Below are 17,989 nucleotides of genomic sequence, written 5' to 3' on the forward strand. Positions count from 1 at the left end.
GGGTGGAGTTTGTGGAATTTTGAAAGTTCAACATTGTTGCACTTACATTCCTGATGAAAGTAAAGACCTGAAGGTCTATATCAAAAATATTACTGATTTGCATGAAGAATTAGTACCACTTGAAACTGGGAATTTATGGACTAAAATAGCTAATAAGATGATAGCTGTTAAGGATTTTATTGCAAAAATAGGTAGTACTATTATAGGTAGGATATTGTTTCCGTTGTCTTGTATAATTGTTGCTTTACTGATACTAAGATTGGTGTGTGTGTGTTGTAAAAACAGGAGAGGGAAAGAGAAATTGAAAAATGAAAAGGAAAATAAGATTTTGAAAAATTTGAAAAGAGAACCAGAAGAGATTGAATTAGAAGAATTGAGGGAGAGTGTTTATTTGGAGACAAAGAGGGATGATGAAAGAGTGACTGGTGTGTAATTTTGTGTAAGGGGAAAAGACATTTCTGATTTCTCCTAAAATGGGACTAAATTTTCACTAATTTTTTTTTGGGTTTATTTGGTGATAAAATCACCAAAGGGGGGATTGCTGGAGCAGAGTTTTCATTTTGAAAATTCTGGGGCTTTTGAAGCTCTGGCTTGTCTATGTGTTTAATTAATTTATTAATAATTAACAACTAATTATTTGTCTTGTGTAAGTGTGTTACATTAATCAATCCGTTTGTCCTAACATAAGAGAAAGTTACACGAGGGTTAGCTTGTGTTTTGCTGATTTTGTATTTACAATAACGTGCAAGTTTTCATGTTTAAACGTTGCTGTGTGCCATTTATTTTGAGCACAAAACGCTGTCTGAATTAATGCTTTTTATGTTGCAAAGCTAGATAGATGCATACACATAAGGGTATTAGTGGGGTTTAACACTGTTTAATCATTATGCTGTAGTAACCTTTGTTTTATTTCTTTTAATTGAGATGGTCTATTGTGGCCTATGGAGGCCTAATCCATGATGGCTAATTTTGAAGCCTGGCCTCGAGTGAATATTCTGTGATGTGGCAAGGGAGACCCCTGCTGGAATTCGGTTGAAGACAACTGACCATGGTCCTTATATGAAAATTTCCATGAGGACAGCAGCAGTTTTGGGTGTTCTCCAAGAAAAGTGAAAGTGTCCTTGGAAGACAAAGGAGCTTCTGAAATAAACAATGAACTGAAGCTCGGTTGCCGAGGGAAGCGGAATGAGTTGGATACTTTAATAGTTTCTGTTTCTTGGTTCCTGTTCCGTGGTTACGTCCTGTGACTTTTCCTGAGCGGAGATTTTCAGATGTTGCAATGTTACATCTCTTCCTTCTCGTTCTGCTCAGTGATACAGTTTTACTTGTCAATTTTATGTGAGTTTCCATTGTATTTTCTACTATAAAAACTGTTAGCTTAGGGAGGGATCCCCCCACTCTTTTCCCACTCTTTCGCTGATCTTTGCTGCGTGAACTTGTGCTGCCGAGGACTGATGCTGAGGACTGTCCTGAGAGACTTTGCCAAGAGACTGGTCCTGACCCGTTCTGACACTTAGTTAGAATAGGTAACTATGAGAAATGATTTATTCTGATTTACTTTGACTAATTTTAGATAAAGCGATATAACTTTTAAACATGGTGTTGAATATTTCTTTCCTTGTCAATTATTGTGTATATTTTTGATCATTATTTTATAGATTGTTTAAAGTATGTTTTAGGACAACCACTATAATCAGGTCCTATCGCTTAGTTGTAGATGCAGGGTGGTTTAGGAGTTTTCTTCCCACAGGTTTATTGCTGGTAGAGTATTCGAGCGTATGTTAGTGAAATGGGCCCTAGCGTATGAAGAATGTATGTGCGTGTAACTGTGAGATTACTCTATCCGTGGTAGTGGGCATATTTTTGATACCCTAATCTCCATCACCTGCAATGCACAATATGAAACCAGAGAGCCTGGTATTAGTCCCGGCTTCCCTCTTCAACACATTGTGTACTCCTGACCTCTGCAGTAACCAGCTAAGAAGACTACAATCATAAGAAATCAAACAGACCCGCAGTGCTGTTCACAGCTGCCAGCATACTAAAAGCCATAAGCTACACATGTGTCTCTCACACCTGCTCATCCACCACACTACTATGTTCCATAACTCGGTAACCGCACCTCAGTGGTCATCACGTACAACATGGAAACACTTACCACATAGAATCACAAAATAAAGACAACCCCTTTCCAACCATTCAGCCTCCATGGATCAACTTGCTGACCGTGCAGTGCTTCAGTGCCCCACATAAGGGTAGTAAGCACTATATAAATGCAGCAATACAATTATTTTATTACATCATCCCTCCTTTTTCCACATTATCACATGCTGGGACCTTGAAATGCCTGAGTTCAGGGTGTTCACGGTACAAAAACCCTGTACAAAAATCTCTCCTGCCAGACTATACATTTGCTCCATGTGATAATAATTTATGCCACATGTATGGTGCATGACTTGCCACTTAGTTCGTTAATATAGCATTGTCATCATGGACGGTGAGAGTCCATCCTTTCATTTTCCTAAGCTATTACTTCTAAAAAAAATGACTCTCAATGTAGTGATGTAAGCTGATGTTCACATGAAATGGTTCTGCATGTAGGAGAAATAAACATAATGATTTATTAAAAGACTTAGTCATATTTTTGTATGAATTTTGTGTCACTATTTGCATTATTTTCAAGTCTTTGCTCATGGAAAGAAGGGGCCACAGACCTACGCTTGGCCCATGCTCAGTTCTCCCTGTTATTTATTGGCCCTATTTACAACAGAAATATAAGGCCACTGCAGTAATGGGGTACTTTTTTCGAATGAGATAAATTTAAAGTGAAAAGTTAAGCCTTATATTCAGTGTGTAATGAAATTAACACTTCATTTAAAATTTCTCCTGTTATGTCATTAACTTAAAGCACAGTTTTACAGGTATATTTAGTTTTTTTTAAAAAATAAAGCACCTCTTGGAAGTTCTCCCTGTGCACAAACCGGAGCCAGGAACTTAATTTTACATATCTCCCATTATTTCATTAAAATGTAGTGAATAGACGTACAAGTATGTTCTGGTTTCGTTCTGTGGCTAGGAATAATGTGCAAGGTATATTATTTCTATAAAAATAAAAGATGTGTGTGAAATGCTGTTTTAATTCAATACTGTATCAATGTATGGTTGCCATTGCATTATCCACCCTCAACTACATTACAGCACAAATCACATTGTAAAGCACGCAATGCATAGCCATGATCCAAGGTGTACTTCACACGAGCACTTATGACTATCAAAAAAGAAACATCCCAATTACTCGACATAATGATGTAATCTTACCCCTCGTCATAGCCACGTTTGGAAGAATGTCGAGCATAGACTGCTTTATCTGTAACAGACTGTAGCAGATGCAATTGCAGGTTTTGAAAGGTTTGTCTCCAAACACATCTAAAAGTTGACAGAGGGTAATTAGTCATTTTAAAGTGTCGTCATTGATTAAATTCCATGCACATGATCTACCTAGAAGAACTGGAACATCATACAATCACACCTCGTTTTTTTTCAGGCATTGAAGATTCTTGAGCATTGAAAACTGCTCGGGTTTTAGATGCCTTAAATAAAATATTGATTTCTTTTTTTTAAAAATTACATTCCTCTTGGCTACAAACCTGATGACCATCTGTGTGGCAAGTGCTGCATCTCCTGCACTGTGGTATGCAGAGCCAATTGGCAATTGTGGTTTCAAGGCTGCCGCTCCGGCCTCAAGGGCAGGCAGGATCAGAGCACGATGCAGACAGCAGAAGGTAGGCATTGTGGTTCCTCATGGGCAGGCTAACACTGCTCCTGCTGGGCCTATGTCAGAAGGAGTAACTGCAGGGCGGTGACGTGGGGAGGGGCAGGGTGGGGGTAGTAAACTATGGATTACGGAGGTTTACAGGTAAGTTAACATCATTTGGGGATGCAGTGCCCCACCCTGCCCCTCCCCACGTCACCGCCCTGCAGTTACTCCTACTACCGACCGCGGCTCCCCACCCCAGATAGGCTCCAATAGCCTGCAGGAGCAGCAGGTTACTATAATGACTGGCACAGGCAAAAGACCTGAAAAAGCATAAAATATAAACAAACGACGATAGGATACTAAAGTGGAAGTCAAGCTACGAGCTTACAGTAGTGTTAGCGAGTCTCCCCAAATAAATGATAAAGGCCGCCGCCAAGGGCCACCAGTGCCGCGCGGCTCCCGCCCTCAAACTAGTGCCGCCTGGGGCGGACCGTCCCCCCCCCCCCCCCCCCAGCTACGCCACTGTTGCCCAGAATCACAGGATGTTTAGTGGACACCGAGAATCGAACTTGCTTTTTCAGTTCCAAATTCCGCAAGTCCTCTCCATAGTTCGTAGATTGCAGCTTTCCAAAGCTTGCGATAAAGGTTCCTTTTGGAGGAACAAAATGCTTGGTTTCCTTTTCCATTGCAGTCCACAAAAGTACGATAGTCCCAGGAGGAAGCGCAAATGCTTTGATAGCCTTCCGGTGGACACCTTTGTGAATTTGAGCGGACTGGGGTATAATAATGTAGAAGTGGAACTGTAAATGAGAGAGTAGACACAGTCATAATTCAGCCATAATCAGACCTATTGGCTTTGACAATGCCTGTTATTTAGTTGTTATCTTGTAAAGCGCCAACTCCAGCCGTGTTTCTGTGAGCTGTATCGAAGATCCTTTTGTGCAGAATGTGTTGACAGTGAGGCGTAGATTACTTCCACAATCCAGAATTAGTCGCAATACTTTCAGAGGTAGAGAAGATTATTGTATATTGAATGCATGGATAACCGCACACATTGGACAGAGATATAAGATGCATATAGTGCAGATTAGAGGTGAGCGAGCCAACAATGTAACAGGGAGTGCCAAGGGTCATGTCTGCCCCATAGGTGGCTTAGATTCTTGTTATAGATGGAGCCACACTATAGGTTAGGAAATCAAGCATGAGAGGTTTGTGTGCAGTGCACTGCTAAAACTCACATATTTCAAGGTACTATCGTATTAATAAATAACAAGCATTTGCAATGCAATAAGTCTCGCATTTATGCGAGTTTGAGCTATTGACATTGCAACTAACAATGCCTTTTGTTTTTGTTTTCGGTTTAAAAACATAAATAAAGCTTAAACTCGTGTAACTGCGAGACCTAGCGCATTGCAAATGCTTGGTTTTTATACAAGTGCGGCAAAATTATGGTTGACGCGTCCTTTTTCACAGGAGAAATACATAGATGTGAGTCCATCCAATGCGAAGAAAATATGGATCCATTCTCAATAAAAGCTAAAACATAAGTATCTTAAAACTGGGAGGTTTATGCACTAAAATAGTGTACTTAGCATAAGTATATGATCAAAATAATACATCTTTAAAGAACAAAAAAGGGAACGTGGCAATAATAACAAACTGAAATTGAAAGTTTCAAAGCTACCACCACATAGATAACTATTGTCAGATAAATAAATCGATGCATCCGCTTAGTTGAAGATGAACGGTTTTTTGTTTAGTTTTATTTTCACTTGTCACAACTCAAGGAGGTGATATGGAACAATGTTGTGAGGTTCATTAGAAAATTTGTGGAGGAATCAGAGGACAAAGAGCAGCCTGAATTATAAAGCAATAAGAGGAGACATTCGACCTGGAAATCAGGCAGTGAAGCTGGCCAGAAACACTCGAGTGAGACAAGAGGCCTCCATTCGAGATGTTCTGTCTTAAAGTGCAGCAATGGTTCTGACCTCGTAGTATGAGGCAAATGTGTATCAGGTAATCGGATCGTTAGGAAGAGGTGAGAAACTGATGGCATATCATGGAATATAATCTGGTAACAACAAGCGGCAGTAGGATTAGTCCCCACCAAGAGAAAATATGGAAATCACATCATTTGCCCCCAAAATATAGTGTTCAGTTCAAGAGTATAGTATCTGTATGGTACCTGCTCCTCACCCTATACTGTGAGGTTTGGAGAAGCAATAACATCCGGGAATCGTCCTCCCCTTGGAAACCATCTGCTACATTACCCCTGGATGATCACTGGTCAGCTGGGGGGGAAGGGGGGAGGGGGAGGGCGATGGGGTGGAAAGGAGAGAGTTATGAGGGGTACATAGAATAACGGGATGAGGGGTAACAGGTGGAGGGAAGGGTGGAATTGGGTGGGGTAGGAGATTGTTCAATTAAAAGTAAGAATGGACTGATATGATTTGGGACCTAATGTAACAATTCTTCTTTTTTTAATGCAGCCACATTTCCTACAGAACGGGGTAAGTTTAATAAAGAATAATACATGTTTTAGTGTAACCTACTTCTAGTTGCTAGATTTGATTTTACATTTCCTCCATTTTCTTCTTACTTTCAGAGTGGACATACATTAAAACATGGGCAAGTGAGTAAAAATCTTTCATACTGATAGTCACAAACTCTTAATCCTGGGTGGAGGCTTCCAGAAGCTGAAACTCAATAGGAGGGGCAATGACAATGACCACGCAGACAAGGCCCCCGTGGCCATAGGACAGTATATAAATCATCTGGGCTCAAAGAAGGTTGCAAGGAAGTGTTAAGTCTCATTTGAAGTCACACTGTCACAGAGAGTTAACCTAACTAATGTGGGGCGTATTACCTAACGTGCCCCAGGAGGGCCATAGGCGTGTGTACAAGCTTTCTGCGCACCCAGGCCACTTTGGTATTACAGAAGTGGCCGCTGATACCTGTACTGCAATTTCTGTAATACAAATAGCGCTGGCGCACATATGGAACCGCCGATATCCTAAGGGTGCATGTCCTCCTTTTCATGGGGGTGTGGCCCTATGCAAATGAGGGAAACACTTTGCTGATTGGCAATCGCCAGATTTTGATTGCTTGAACAGAGGCATAGAGGCTGTCAGAAGGTAAACTGCCTCTGCCTCACAAAGAGGTGCTGCACAGTCAGCGCGCCCCCCCCTGTGAAAGTGAACCCTTCACAGGGGGGGAAGGGTCCCATGGCCCCTCCAGACATCCCCGTGTGTTGTCACTAACTGTAATAGTCAGGAGGGAAAGTTCTGGCCCATCTTTGAAAGGTAGGTTGGATGCCACCTGCAAAGTGAAGAATGGCTGCTTCAAATATCCAGTCTACATTTCACTAATGTGATACCCCAAGTCAGCCACGAGTTTGTGGGTGCCCTAGGGGTAGGGTATTAAATACAACAGGCGTACTATCCCTGTTTGCCCTCAGCACACCTTGTTTAACGATGCATCAAGGCGCAAGTTGGGACGATGTTCCATTTACATAATGCTGCCCTTGTGATCTCTACAAACCTAGAGAGGGATTACGGGATTGTTTCATGTACTCCCTAAATAAACCTGAACATAAGAAAGTGGAACTATCCTGGGTAGCAGTGCCTATTTCGACAGTATTCGCCTATGTCAGTGGAACACACAGGACAATGAGCCCTCAGATTATTGGTCGATATACATACTGTTAACTAGGCGTGCCCACTGCACATATTTACACCTTGGCCTCCAACTCGGAGTCACGCGGGCTGGGAAATTTCCTACAAAATTACCAATAATCCTGTATGCAAGAATACACCCAGGAAAACCAAATGCTTTTCTGCACACATGATCTACCTACTGAAAGCATGGAGAAGGGCTTGTAATCAGGGAATCAAATTGATAATAAGGGTTGTAACCTGACAAGTATTTTATCAGAATGGATGGTCATTTTTTGTCAATGCCAATGGAAACACTGGAAATATTTTCGAACTCTGGCATTTAGCTCTCTTTGGAGGATAACCTAAAAATGCAAATACAAAGAGAAATGCCTATGTTCAAGGCATATGAGCTGCAGATTACACACTTTTGCATAGATCGCCATCTGGTGTTGGGCCCGGATGTTTGCAGTTTGTTTTTCCTCTTGGAAAGTCTTTGGAAGTCACGAGGTCGGTGACTCCTCCTTTGGATCGTATTGCGCATGGGCTTCGGCTCCATCCTCAGATTGTGTTTTTTCCGCCATCGGGCTCGGATGTAATACTTCGCGCTCCGGTTCCGAACATTTCCAGTTCGACGATCGAAGCGGAGTCCTCGCTCTTCGCGGTATTGTTCAGATCCTGATCTCCTCAATCCCCTTCTCTTCGACACACCTTCGATTCCAGTCGTCGACGGCGGCCTTGGGGCCTATCCAAGCTTCGGTCCCAGCTGATGGAAAGAACTCCATTCAAGAAGTGCCCTCGATGTGGGTCCAAATTCCCCCACACCGATCTTCATGAGGTGTGCAACCTCTGCCTCTCCCCTGATCACGAGGCTCGAGACTGTCCCGCCTGCAAGTCTTTCAGATCCAAAAAGACTATTCGAGATCGAAGGGCCAGACGAAACATGGCGCACTCCTCGACCTCCGTTCCAGTCGACATCTTCGGGGACGACGTCGAAGCTCCGGGACAGCAGCACACCGAAGAGGACCTCGTCAGTGCTTCCGAAGCCGACGACTCGGATGTGGAGGACATCACCCCGGCGCAGAGGGTCGTGAGTAAAATACCCCCTCCCACACCCGCGCCGACACCCAAAAAGGCTTCGGTCACGCCTTCGCCTCCGGGCCTAGGCAAGACCAAAGACACTGCTTCGAACACCCCGCCTTCGGGCCCGGTGAAGAAGCCTAATAAGCCTTCCGGCGGCTCGGGCTCGAGCCAGTCTGCCAGCGGTGCCGATAAACACACTTCGGCACCGAAGAAGAGATCGGCCTCTACCTCGACACCGAGCTCCGCACCAAAGCCCTCTGTGTCGAAACCCAGCCTCTCGGTGCCGACCAAACATCATAAGGCCCTTGGCACCGACACTCCCGCGCCGCAGCCTGCCTCGGCGCCGACCAAAAAATCGGAGGTTCCAAAAAAGCACGGCACAGACAAGCCTAAAAGGCCATCGGCCCCGAAACCCCCGGCGCCGACCGAACAGCCATTGTCTCAAGAACTATTTACACCGGATCCTTTGCAAAAGACACTTACCAAGGATGCAAAAACTGGACATTTGGCACTGTCTTCTAAAAAGAGACATTTGGACAAACCAGCTCCACCTCCACCTCCAAAGAGGAAAGACTGTGCTACCTCCCCTTTCAGAGTGCCTTCCCCACCTCCTCCACCCTCTCCACCTCCGCCCCCTCCACCTTCTCCACCCCTGCCTCATCACTCTCCGACCCCGTCTCCAGACCATGATGATCAGGGGGACCCATACTACGATCCAGCAGATGTGCCACAAGACCCCACCCCTACAGGAACCCCAGACCCATGGGACGATTATAATAATCCAGACATTCCAGATGTCCCACAGGATGACCTTTATCCATCCAGGCCATCTCCACCAGAAGACTCATTAGGTTTTCACCACCTACTTCAGAGGGCGGCACATTATCACGGGGTAGAGCTACACACTGACCCGGTAGAGGAAGATTTCCTCCTTGACACCTTTGATACCGCACATAGGTCTACTTCTATACTACCTATGCCCAAGGGGGTAATAAAACATGCGCCAGAGGTTTTTAAAGACCCAGTCAGGGCTAGGGTCCTAAACCCACGCATAGAGAAAAAATATAAAGCTGCCCCCACAGATCCTGCCTACATCAAAGGGCCAGCGCCACTGGATTCCCTAGTGGTATCCACTGCACGGAAGAGGTCAAATTCCCAGGCGTCAGGCGAAGCACCACAGCCTGACAAAGAGTCAAAGCTCCTGGACGCGTCAGGAAAGCGCACTGCGTCACAGGCAGCCAATATATGGCGTATCGCCAACACTCAAGCGCTATTGGCCAGATAAAAAAGAGCGCATTATGATGAATTAGAAACCATCATGCACCATCTCCCAGAAAAATACAGAAATAGGGCCAATGAATTAATTCTAGAGGGTAAAACCATAACTAACACCTCTAAACGCTGTGCCTTAGACGCAGCAGACACAGCCTCCAGGGCCATCAACACTAGCATCCTCCTCCTTTGCCATGCTTGGCTCAGAGTTTCAGGCTTTAAACCTGAGGTACAAGCCTCCATATTAAATCATCCATTTGATCAAGACCATTTATTCGGTCCAAAAGTAGATGAGGCCCTCGAGAAGATGAAGAAAGACACAGATACGGCGAAATCTATGGGAGCCCTACAGTCACACCCTCCTAGGCGCTCCTTTCGCCGCTCTTCCTTTCGGGGCACGGGCAGAGGCTACTCCTCAGATAGCGCGTCCACTTCCTACAAATCCCCTGTTCAATCCACCTTCACAAGGGGTTATCAAAGAGGCGGCTATAAAGGCAATAACAATAAAGGCAGAGGCAAAACGAATACCGCCCGCTCTGCCACACCGCCTACCCAATGACTTCCCCCTGCTCCCTCCAGACCATCCCACTCCGGTCGGGGGCAGACTACAACATTTCCTTCACGTCTGGGAGTCCATCACATCAGACAGATGGGTGACCCAAATTATTCGTTCAGGGTACTGCCTAGAATTGACATCTACCCCCCCCCCCCAACATTCCACCCAGGCAACGCCCAATGTCACAAGAACATTCCACGTTACTAAAACAGGAGGTAATCTCCCTCTTACAAAAAGAGGCGATGGAACAAGTCCCCGCCACTCAGCAAAATGTAGGGGTCTACTCCCTATATTTCCTGATACCAAAAAGAGACGAGACTCTACGACCTATCTTAGATCTCCGACCTCTAAACACATACATACATTCGGACCATTTTCACATGGTAACACTTCAGCAGGTACTTCCGCTCCTCTCCCAGAACGACTTTCTCACCACACTGGACTTGAAAGAGGCATACTTTCACATTCCGGTACACCATGCTCACAGAAAGTACCTCAGATTTGTAGTGGACGGGCAACACTACCAGTTCAAGGTGCTCCCATTCGGGGTCACAACAGCACCAAGGGTATTCACCAAGTGCCTAGCGGTAGTGGCGACACACCTCAGAAGACAGCACATTCACGTCTTCCCATATTTGGACGACTGGCTAATAAAAGCCACGTCCTACAATCAATGTGTACATCACACCGCTACTACAATCCAACTACTTCACCAGCTAGGTTTCACGGTGAACCACCAAAAGTCCCAGCTAATACCATCCCACACAAAGCAATACCTCGGTGCCACCATAGACACCTCAAAAGCCATAGGCTACCCCAATCCTGCCACGATTGCAAGTATTCAGGCTTTGCGTCAAAAATTCATGCCTCAACACTCTCTCCCAGCAAGAGTGTTTATGCAACTGATAGGGATGATGGCCTCTTGCATTTTCATAGTGCCTCATGCAAGACTCCAGATGCGTCCACTCCAAGAGTGCTTAGCGCGCCAATGGAACCAGGCCCAGGGGCAACTGACAGATGTGGTGTTGGTAGACGGTCGCACCCATCGCTCTCTGCAGTGGTGGAACACCACAAATCTTTCCAGAGGTCGACCGTTCCTGGACACGGTTCCACAAATAATCCTAACAAGAGACGCATCGCTCTCCGGCTGGGGAGCTCATCTATTACACCTCACAGTGCAGGGCACATGGACGCCGCAACAAAAGTTACTCCACATCAACCATCTGGAGTTACTGGCAATCTTTCTAGCCCTAAAATCCTTTCACACACAGATTTTAGGCAAGGCAGTCCTTATTCGCACAGACAACATGACGGCCATATACTACATTCAAAAACAAGGCGGCACACACTCGCCACTGCTCTCTCAACTAGCACAGAGCATATGGAGATGGACAATTCCACACAAAATCTTTCTCTTAGCCCAGCATGTCCCAGGAGTCCAAAACACCGTGGCAGATCTGCTCAGCAGACAGGCGCAGCAGATCCACGGGTGGGAACTTCACACGCAGGTTCTTCACCCGTTCTTTCAGATGTGGGGGCATCCACACATAGACCTCTTCGCCACCCACGAAAACAAAAAATGCCCAAGCTTCGCCGCCAGATACCCACACCCATTGTCCAAAGGCAATGCGATATGGATGAACTGGTCAGGCAAATTTGCGTACACCTTTCCACCTCTCCCACTAATTACATTAGTGGTGCGAAAGCTACAATAGCACTCCCTCACACTGATTCTAGTAGCTCCAACATGGGCCAGACAACCGGGGTACACCACACTGCTGGAACTCTCGGTAGTGCCACACCAAAAATTACACCTCTCACCATGCCTCCTAACCCAGAACCATGGAGAGATCAGACACCCGGACCCAGCTCAGCTCAACCTTGCGATCTGGCTCCTGAGATCTTAGAATTCGGATTCCTAAACCTTCCCCCTGATTGCATGAACATTATCAGGGAAGCTAGACGCCCTACTACCAGAGCCGGCTACGCTGCAAAATGGAAAAGATTTGTTGTTTATTGCCATAACAACACAATCAACCCTCTAGACGTATCTATACAGCACATCATATGCTACTTACTCCATCTACAAAGGTGTAACCTAGCATATACATCCATTCGGCTACACCTCGCAGCAATTGCCGCTTACCTACAAAACAGACAGACAGCACCTATCACTTTTCAGAGTGCCTGCCATTAAAGCCTTCATGGAAGGCCTCAAACGAATAATTCCCCCCAGAATACCACCCTCACCTGTGTGGAACTTAAATATAGTTCTCACAAGGCTAATGGGACCGCCTTTCGAACCTTTGCATAAATGTGAACTGCAATTTCTCACATGGAAAACAGCTTTCCTTGTAGCCATCACTTCCCTTAGAAGGGTCAGTGAGATACAAGCACTTACTATACAAGAACCTTTTCTCCAAATGCACCCAAACAAGGTTTAACCAACCCAAAATTCCTACCCAAAGTCATTTCCCCCTTTCATCTGAACCAATCGGTAGAATACCGTTTTTTTTCTCGCAACCTCAAACTGTTGCAGAAAGGGCTCTACACACACTGGATGTTAAAAGGGCTTTACTTTACTATATCCAAAGAACACAACCTTTCAGAAAGACAAAACAACTGTTTGTCTCTTTCTCTCCACCACATAAAGGCAACCCCATCTCAAAATCAGGGATAGCTAGGTGGATTGTAAATTGCATACAGATTTGCTACCACAAGGCAAAATGCACGCTATCTGTTCCCCCTAAAGCCCACTCTACACGAAAGATAGGGGCTTCTATGGCTTTTCTAGGGAACATCCCATTAGATGATATCTGCAAAGCAGCTACATGGTCAACACCGCACACTTTCACTAAACACTACTGTGTAGATGTGCAAACCAAGCAACAAGCTAGTGTGGGCCAGGCTGTACTAAAAACACTATTTCAAACCACTGCAACAGATACCGGTGGTCGCCGCTAAGGTTGGGAACTGCTATATAGTCTATGCAAAGTGTGTAATCTGCAGCTCATATGCCTCAAACGGAATATGCTACTTACCAGTATGCATCTGTTCTTGGCATGTAGAGCTGCAGATCTATACACGCCCACCCGCCTCCCCGGCTACCTGTATCTGTTCCAGTCTATCTTATTTAGATACAACACACATGGGTTTCTTCACTGTTATTACTACGCTCCATCTTTCCCTGCTGGCGAAAAACAATCTGAGGATGGAGCCGAAGCCCATGCGCAATACGATCCAAAGGAGGAGTCACCGACCTCGTGACTTCCAAAGACTTTCCAAGAGGAAAAACAAACTGCAAACATCCGGGCCCAACACCAGATGGCGATCTATGCAAAAGTGTGTAGATCTGCAGCTCTACATGCCAAGAACAGATGCATACTGGTAAGTAGCATATTCCTTCCTATTTCTAGAGCAAATAAAGGTAGAATTACTGTGTTTAAAAAGAATAAAGGTGATTTTATATAAACTCCCTTTAAAGTACCAGTCCCTGGCCTTTTCAGAACCACAGAAAACAAACATATGTGTGTATCCAACACCTTAGCCGAGAAGGGGAGGAGGGATATTGGCCTATAACTATCCAGCCTCTGGGGGTCAACTCCCTGCTTTTTCTGAAGTGGAATAATCGCCGCTTCCTTGAAAGCTTGTGGAACTGTCCCTTGAGTTAAGGATAGGTTCTTTTTAGGTTCTTATGGTGTGAATAATGTAATGCAATGCTCTTATGGCAAACATAGAGTTTGAAACAGGAAGATATGATACTTTGCACTCCATTGAGAGAATGTGTTATCCCCTCTTCCTGTTAGGCAAACAACATTCTTGTGCTCCCTCTGTTTGAAAGGCTCTAAGCTGGGTGCCTGTGTGAGATGCTCATACCATGTGACACGTGGTGGCACCGTGTAAGTTGGTAGGTCTGGAGTCAATGACGTCAGTGGGATGTCAGTCCTTAATGCACACATATTGTGGGCAACAGGAAAAATATCTGACAGCAGAAAAAAATGTTTGCTGAAATGAGGACTACTGAGCCCTTCAGGGTGCATGTGGCATCTGTCAGATGGTTTTCTGCTTCATTTTTTAAATATTTGGTGAAAGCCAGTAACTCAGAGCTCCTTTGCCCAAACCCCTCAGCTCAGGAGGCAGCTTTTGCTGCCCCCTCCCGATTCAGCTGTGAGCTATTACAACCTGCAAGCTATAGTAACCTGTTGCAGCACTTACAGACTACAGTACCAATACTGCACCACCAAGTGCGTTTTGAAAAGAAGCTGTAACGATGACAATGCACTATTAGTCACTACAATTTAAGTGGGTGCTGCTGACATGGGGATGACGTGACCCATGGGGGGTGCATCAGGACTGAGTGAAGCTCTCTTGCTGCAGTGACCGGCTGAATAAGAGTGATGTGTTTATTGTGGGCGGCTGATTTCTGATCTATTCTCTCTGCTTAACTCTGTTTTACAGCTGCAGTGACCCTGGATCCGGACACTGCTCATCCATGGCTTATCCTGTCCGAGGACGGAGGGAGCCTCAGGCTGGGAGACAGAGCACAGGCTCTGCCCGACACGCCCCAGAGGTTCATTATATACCCTCTTGCCCTGGGGAGAGAGAGGCTGAGCTCCGGGAGGCATTACTGGGAGGTGGAGGTGGGGTACAAGACCCGCTGGACCATGGGGGTGTGTGACGAAGCTGTGAACAGGAAGGGGGAGACCACACTATCACCTGAGCATGGATTCTGGAGAGTGTGCCTCAGCGATGGTGAATACAAAGCTCTCACCTCCCCCTCAACCCTCTTGACCCCCCTTGCACCACCCAGGGCTGTGGGCTTCTTCCTGGACTATGAGGCGGGCAGGCTCTCGGTGTACAATGTGGATGACCGGTCTCTGCTCTTCACCTTCTCTGGGGCCTCCTTCCCCCCCACCCTGCGGCCCTACTTCTATCCCGGCGACAGTGATGGAGGGAGGAATGCGGGGGCGCTGCGGGTCCGGCCGGTGACACAAGACTGAGAGCAAAGTCTGCTAAAAAATTACAGTGACGCTCAGTGCAACCCACAGCCTGCAGTCAGCACACCTGAATCCAGTGCCCCATCACATATCGTTTCTATGCATTGTTTAAGCTGGCAGTAAGTCACATTAGAACAGCACTGTAGTTTCTATCTTCACCTCTGCACTCCAGTCCTCCACTAAACTGGAAAACAGCAAAGATTTTACATAAGAAGCCATACTGTGCAGGACCCATGTTTCCCTTTGTACTTGAGCGTTACTGAGCACAGGCCAGCCAGTGCAGAATATGGCTTCCTCCTACCCACCCCCTCCTGCTACCCCCTGGATACAGCTCTCGCCCAAGTCAGGGACACTGCTGTGAGGATGCAGCCCACACAAATCCCGCCATGTTCCTATCCAGTATCGGGGAGCGCTAAAAATATATTTTGTGCTCCTATTGTGTCTGTGTTTTTTATAGGAAATTTTCTAGATGCTGACTACAACATTTCAAAAGAATGGACGCAGTTATGAGTGTTTACCTTATTTGTTTTAATAAAGACCAAGTCAATCAAAAACAGTAATTGTCAGCTTATAACATTTTGACATCATTAATTTAGCGATTCCATATGTTAATGTTAATAACATTTGTACAGCGCACAAATACCCTCGGGTGTCTTGGCGCTTCCAGTGCAACATACTGTGCTAAGTGCTACTATTGCTGAAAAAGCCAGGTCTTCAACTGTTTGCTGAATTCCAGAAGGGAGGGAATTTTTCTAAGATGTAAAGGAAGGGAGTTCGATTCCTTGATACTGTTGAATGTGAAACTCCTCCCCCCCAGTTTATCTTTTCGATCTTGGTTGACTGCATCAAATATGCATTAGCTGAACGCAGAGTTCTGTTTGGTGAGTACCATTCAAACAGGTCCTCAAAGAATTTCGGTCCTTCTTTGTGTAATGCCTTATAGGCCATGCAGAGAGTCTTTTTTTTTTTTTTTTTTTTTTTTGAAAAAGTTTTTATTGAACAATAATTCGGTTACAAGTACGGGCCTACAACCACCCGGGCCGGCCGCTAGGTACAGAAGGAAATCTACACATATCAAGGCTACAATCAGTTCCCAGGGCACTGCCCCGCAGTGGCTCCAGATAGTTCTCGAGGAACAGGAAGCGTAAGTCCAACAATCACAAAAACAAAAGGAAAAACAATAAAAAACAAAAGGCGAGGTATGAGGGAAACCAGTGCGGGTCAGGCTCCCCCCGGGAAACTCCAGTCAGGACAATTGAGCAATCCGCTAAAGAGAGGAGTACCGGGAGGCCGGGGACGGAGGGGGGGGGAGGGGGTCAAGGGAGATGAACGTCCATATGTAGTTGTTCCAAAAGGCGCCAGGAGCCATCAAGGGTCAGGGGGACATGGCGATATCAGTGTCTACCAGGGGGGGCGTACAGATGCCTCCGCGGTACGCGTTCCATTGCCCCCAAATTCTACCCCATGCCCCCGGCTTGCCACGGGCCACATACACTGTCTTCTCCCTAAACATACACCAGTCCATATTCTCCTTCCATACTGACACGGTGGGCGGCCGTTGAGCGCCCCAAAGTTGCGCTATGTCCCTCTTGGCAATCATGTTCCCTAGGGCCGCCCACCGAGTCTGAGCCGCGCTGTAGTCATTGGGCTCCCACACATTCAGGACACAGCGACGCACCTCCGGCAGCAGCACAACCCCGGTGACCTGTCCCATAACCGTGTGGACCCGGCGCCAGTAGTCCGCCACCTCGCGGCACTCCCAAAGGATATGAAGAAAGGTGGCGCTGAGCCCACAGCCTCGCTTACAGAGCCCGTCGTCGGAAAATCCCATCGAGACCAAGCGAGGACCCGTCACATACACCCGGTGGAGAATCTTGAGCTGTACCAACCGGAGACGAGCCGGAATGGCAACCTCCTTGGGGGACGACAGTGCAGACTGCCAATCTTCGTCGTCCAATTCCACCCCATCCCCAGTCCAAGCCTCCCGAAGGCGCACAAAAAGGTCCGCCCGGTGATTAATTAATTTTTTATAAATTAAAGAAATAGTACTATCAGGGACATGTCCGTCAAGTATGCGGTCCTCGAGGGGCGAGGAGACAGGGATCTTGGTCCCCTCCCCGAAGACCGAGAGCAGGGCGTGTCGAACCTGGGCGTAGCGGAAGAACTCCCTGTCGGTCAGCTCGTATTCGGCCTGGAGCACCGCGAAAGTCTTGACCGCGCCCTTGTGCCACAGGTCTCCCACTTTGCTGATACCAATCGTGTCCCACTGGTCAAACCCCTTCGTGGTCCACAAGCTGCCCAGGCGGTCGGAGGCAAACAAGGGAGTAGCACATGTTAATCGCTCACTCCAGCCCATGGCCGCAGTGGCAGCCCTCCAGGTCCGCACAGCAATCTTAGTAGGACCCGTAAGGGTCCGGCTAGCCAGGCGGGAATAAAGTGCCCTGTTATAGTTCCCGCCGGGCAGCAGGAACTTGTCCATCTCATACGCCGGATTCAAGCCGGGCGCATACGTGGTGTGGTTAATGGCAGATAGCTGCGAGGCCCAATAGTACCTGCGAATGTCAGGAAGCGCGATGCCCCCGTCATACCAGGGGAGAGTGAGCTTGGCAAGAGCAATACGCGCCCGCCCGTCCCACACCAGTCTCCTCTGCAGGCTCTCCACCTCCCGAAA

At 46.5% G+C, this 17,989-nt stretch overlaps 1 protein-coding gene across 1 annotated transcript in view; it reads left to right on the forward strand.

The window, feature by feature from the left end:
* The window catches only part of LOC146869399 (E3 ubiquitin-protein ligase TRIM39-like), a 287,587-nt gene extending 271,720 nt beyond the window's left edge, over window positions 1-15,867 (forward strand). Inside the window, exons 8-10 of the mRNA XM_085599736.1 lie at window positions 6,247-6,267; window positions 6,363-6,389; window positions 14,780-15,867. Coding sequence (XP_085455862.1) covers window positions 6,247-6,267; window positions 6,363-6,389; window positions 14,780-15,321 — 590 coding nt within the window. The 3' untranslated portion in view covers window positions 15,322-15,867. The remainder of the gene's footprint in view (window positions 1-6,246; window positions 6,268-6,362; window positions 6,390-14,779) is intronic.
* The last annotated feature ends 2,122 nt before the right edge of the window (window positions 15,868-17,989 follow it).

The sequence above is a fragment of the Triturus cristatus genome, chromosome 1_1 (assembly GCF_964204655.1).
Source record: "Triturus cristatus chromosome 1_1, aTriCri1.1, whole genome shotgun sequence".
NCBI lineage: Eukaryota > Metazoa > Chordata > Amphibia > Caudata > Salamandridae > Triturus > Triturus cristatus.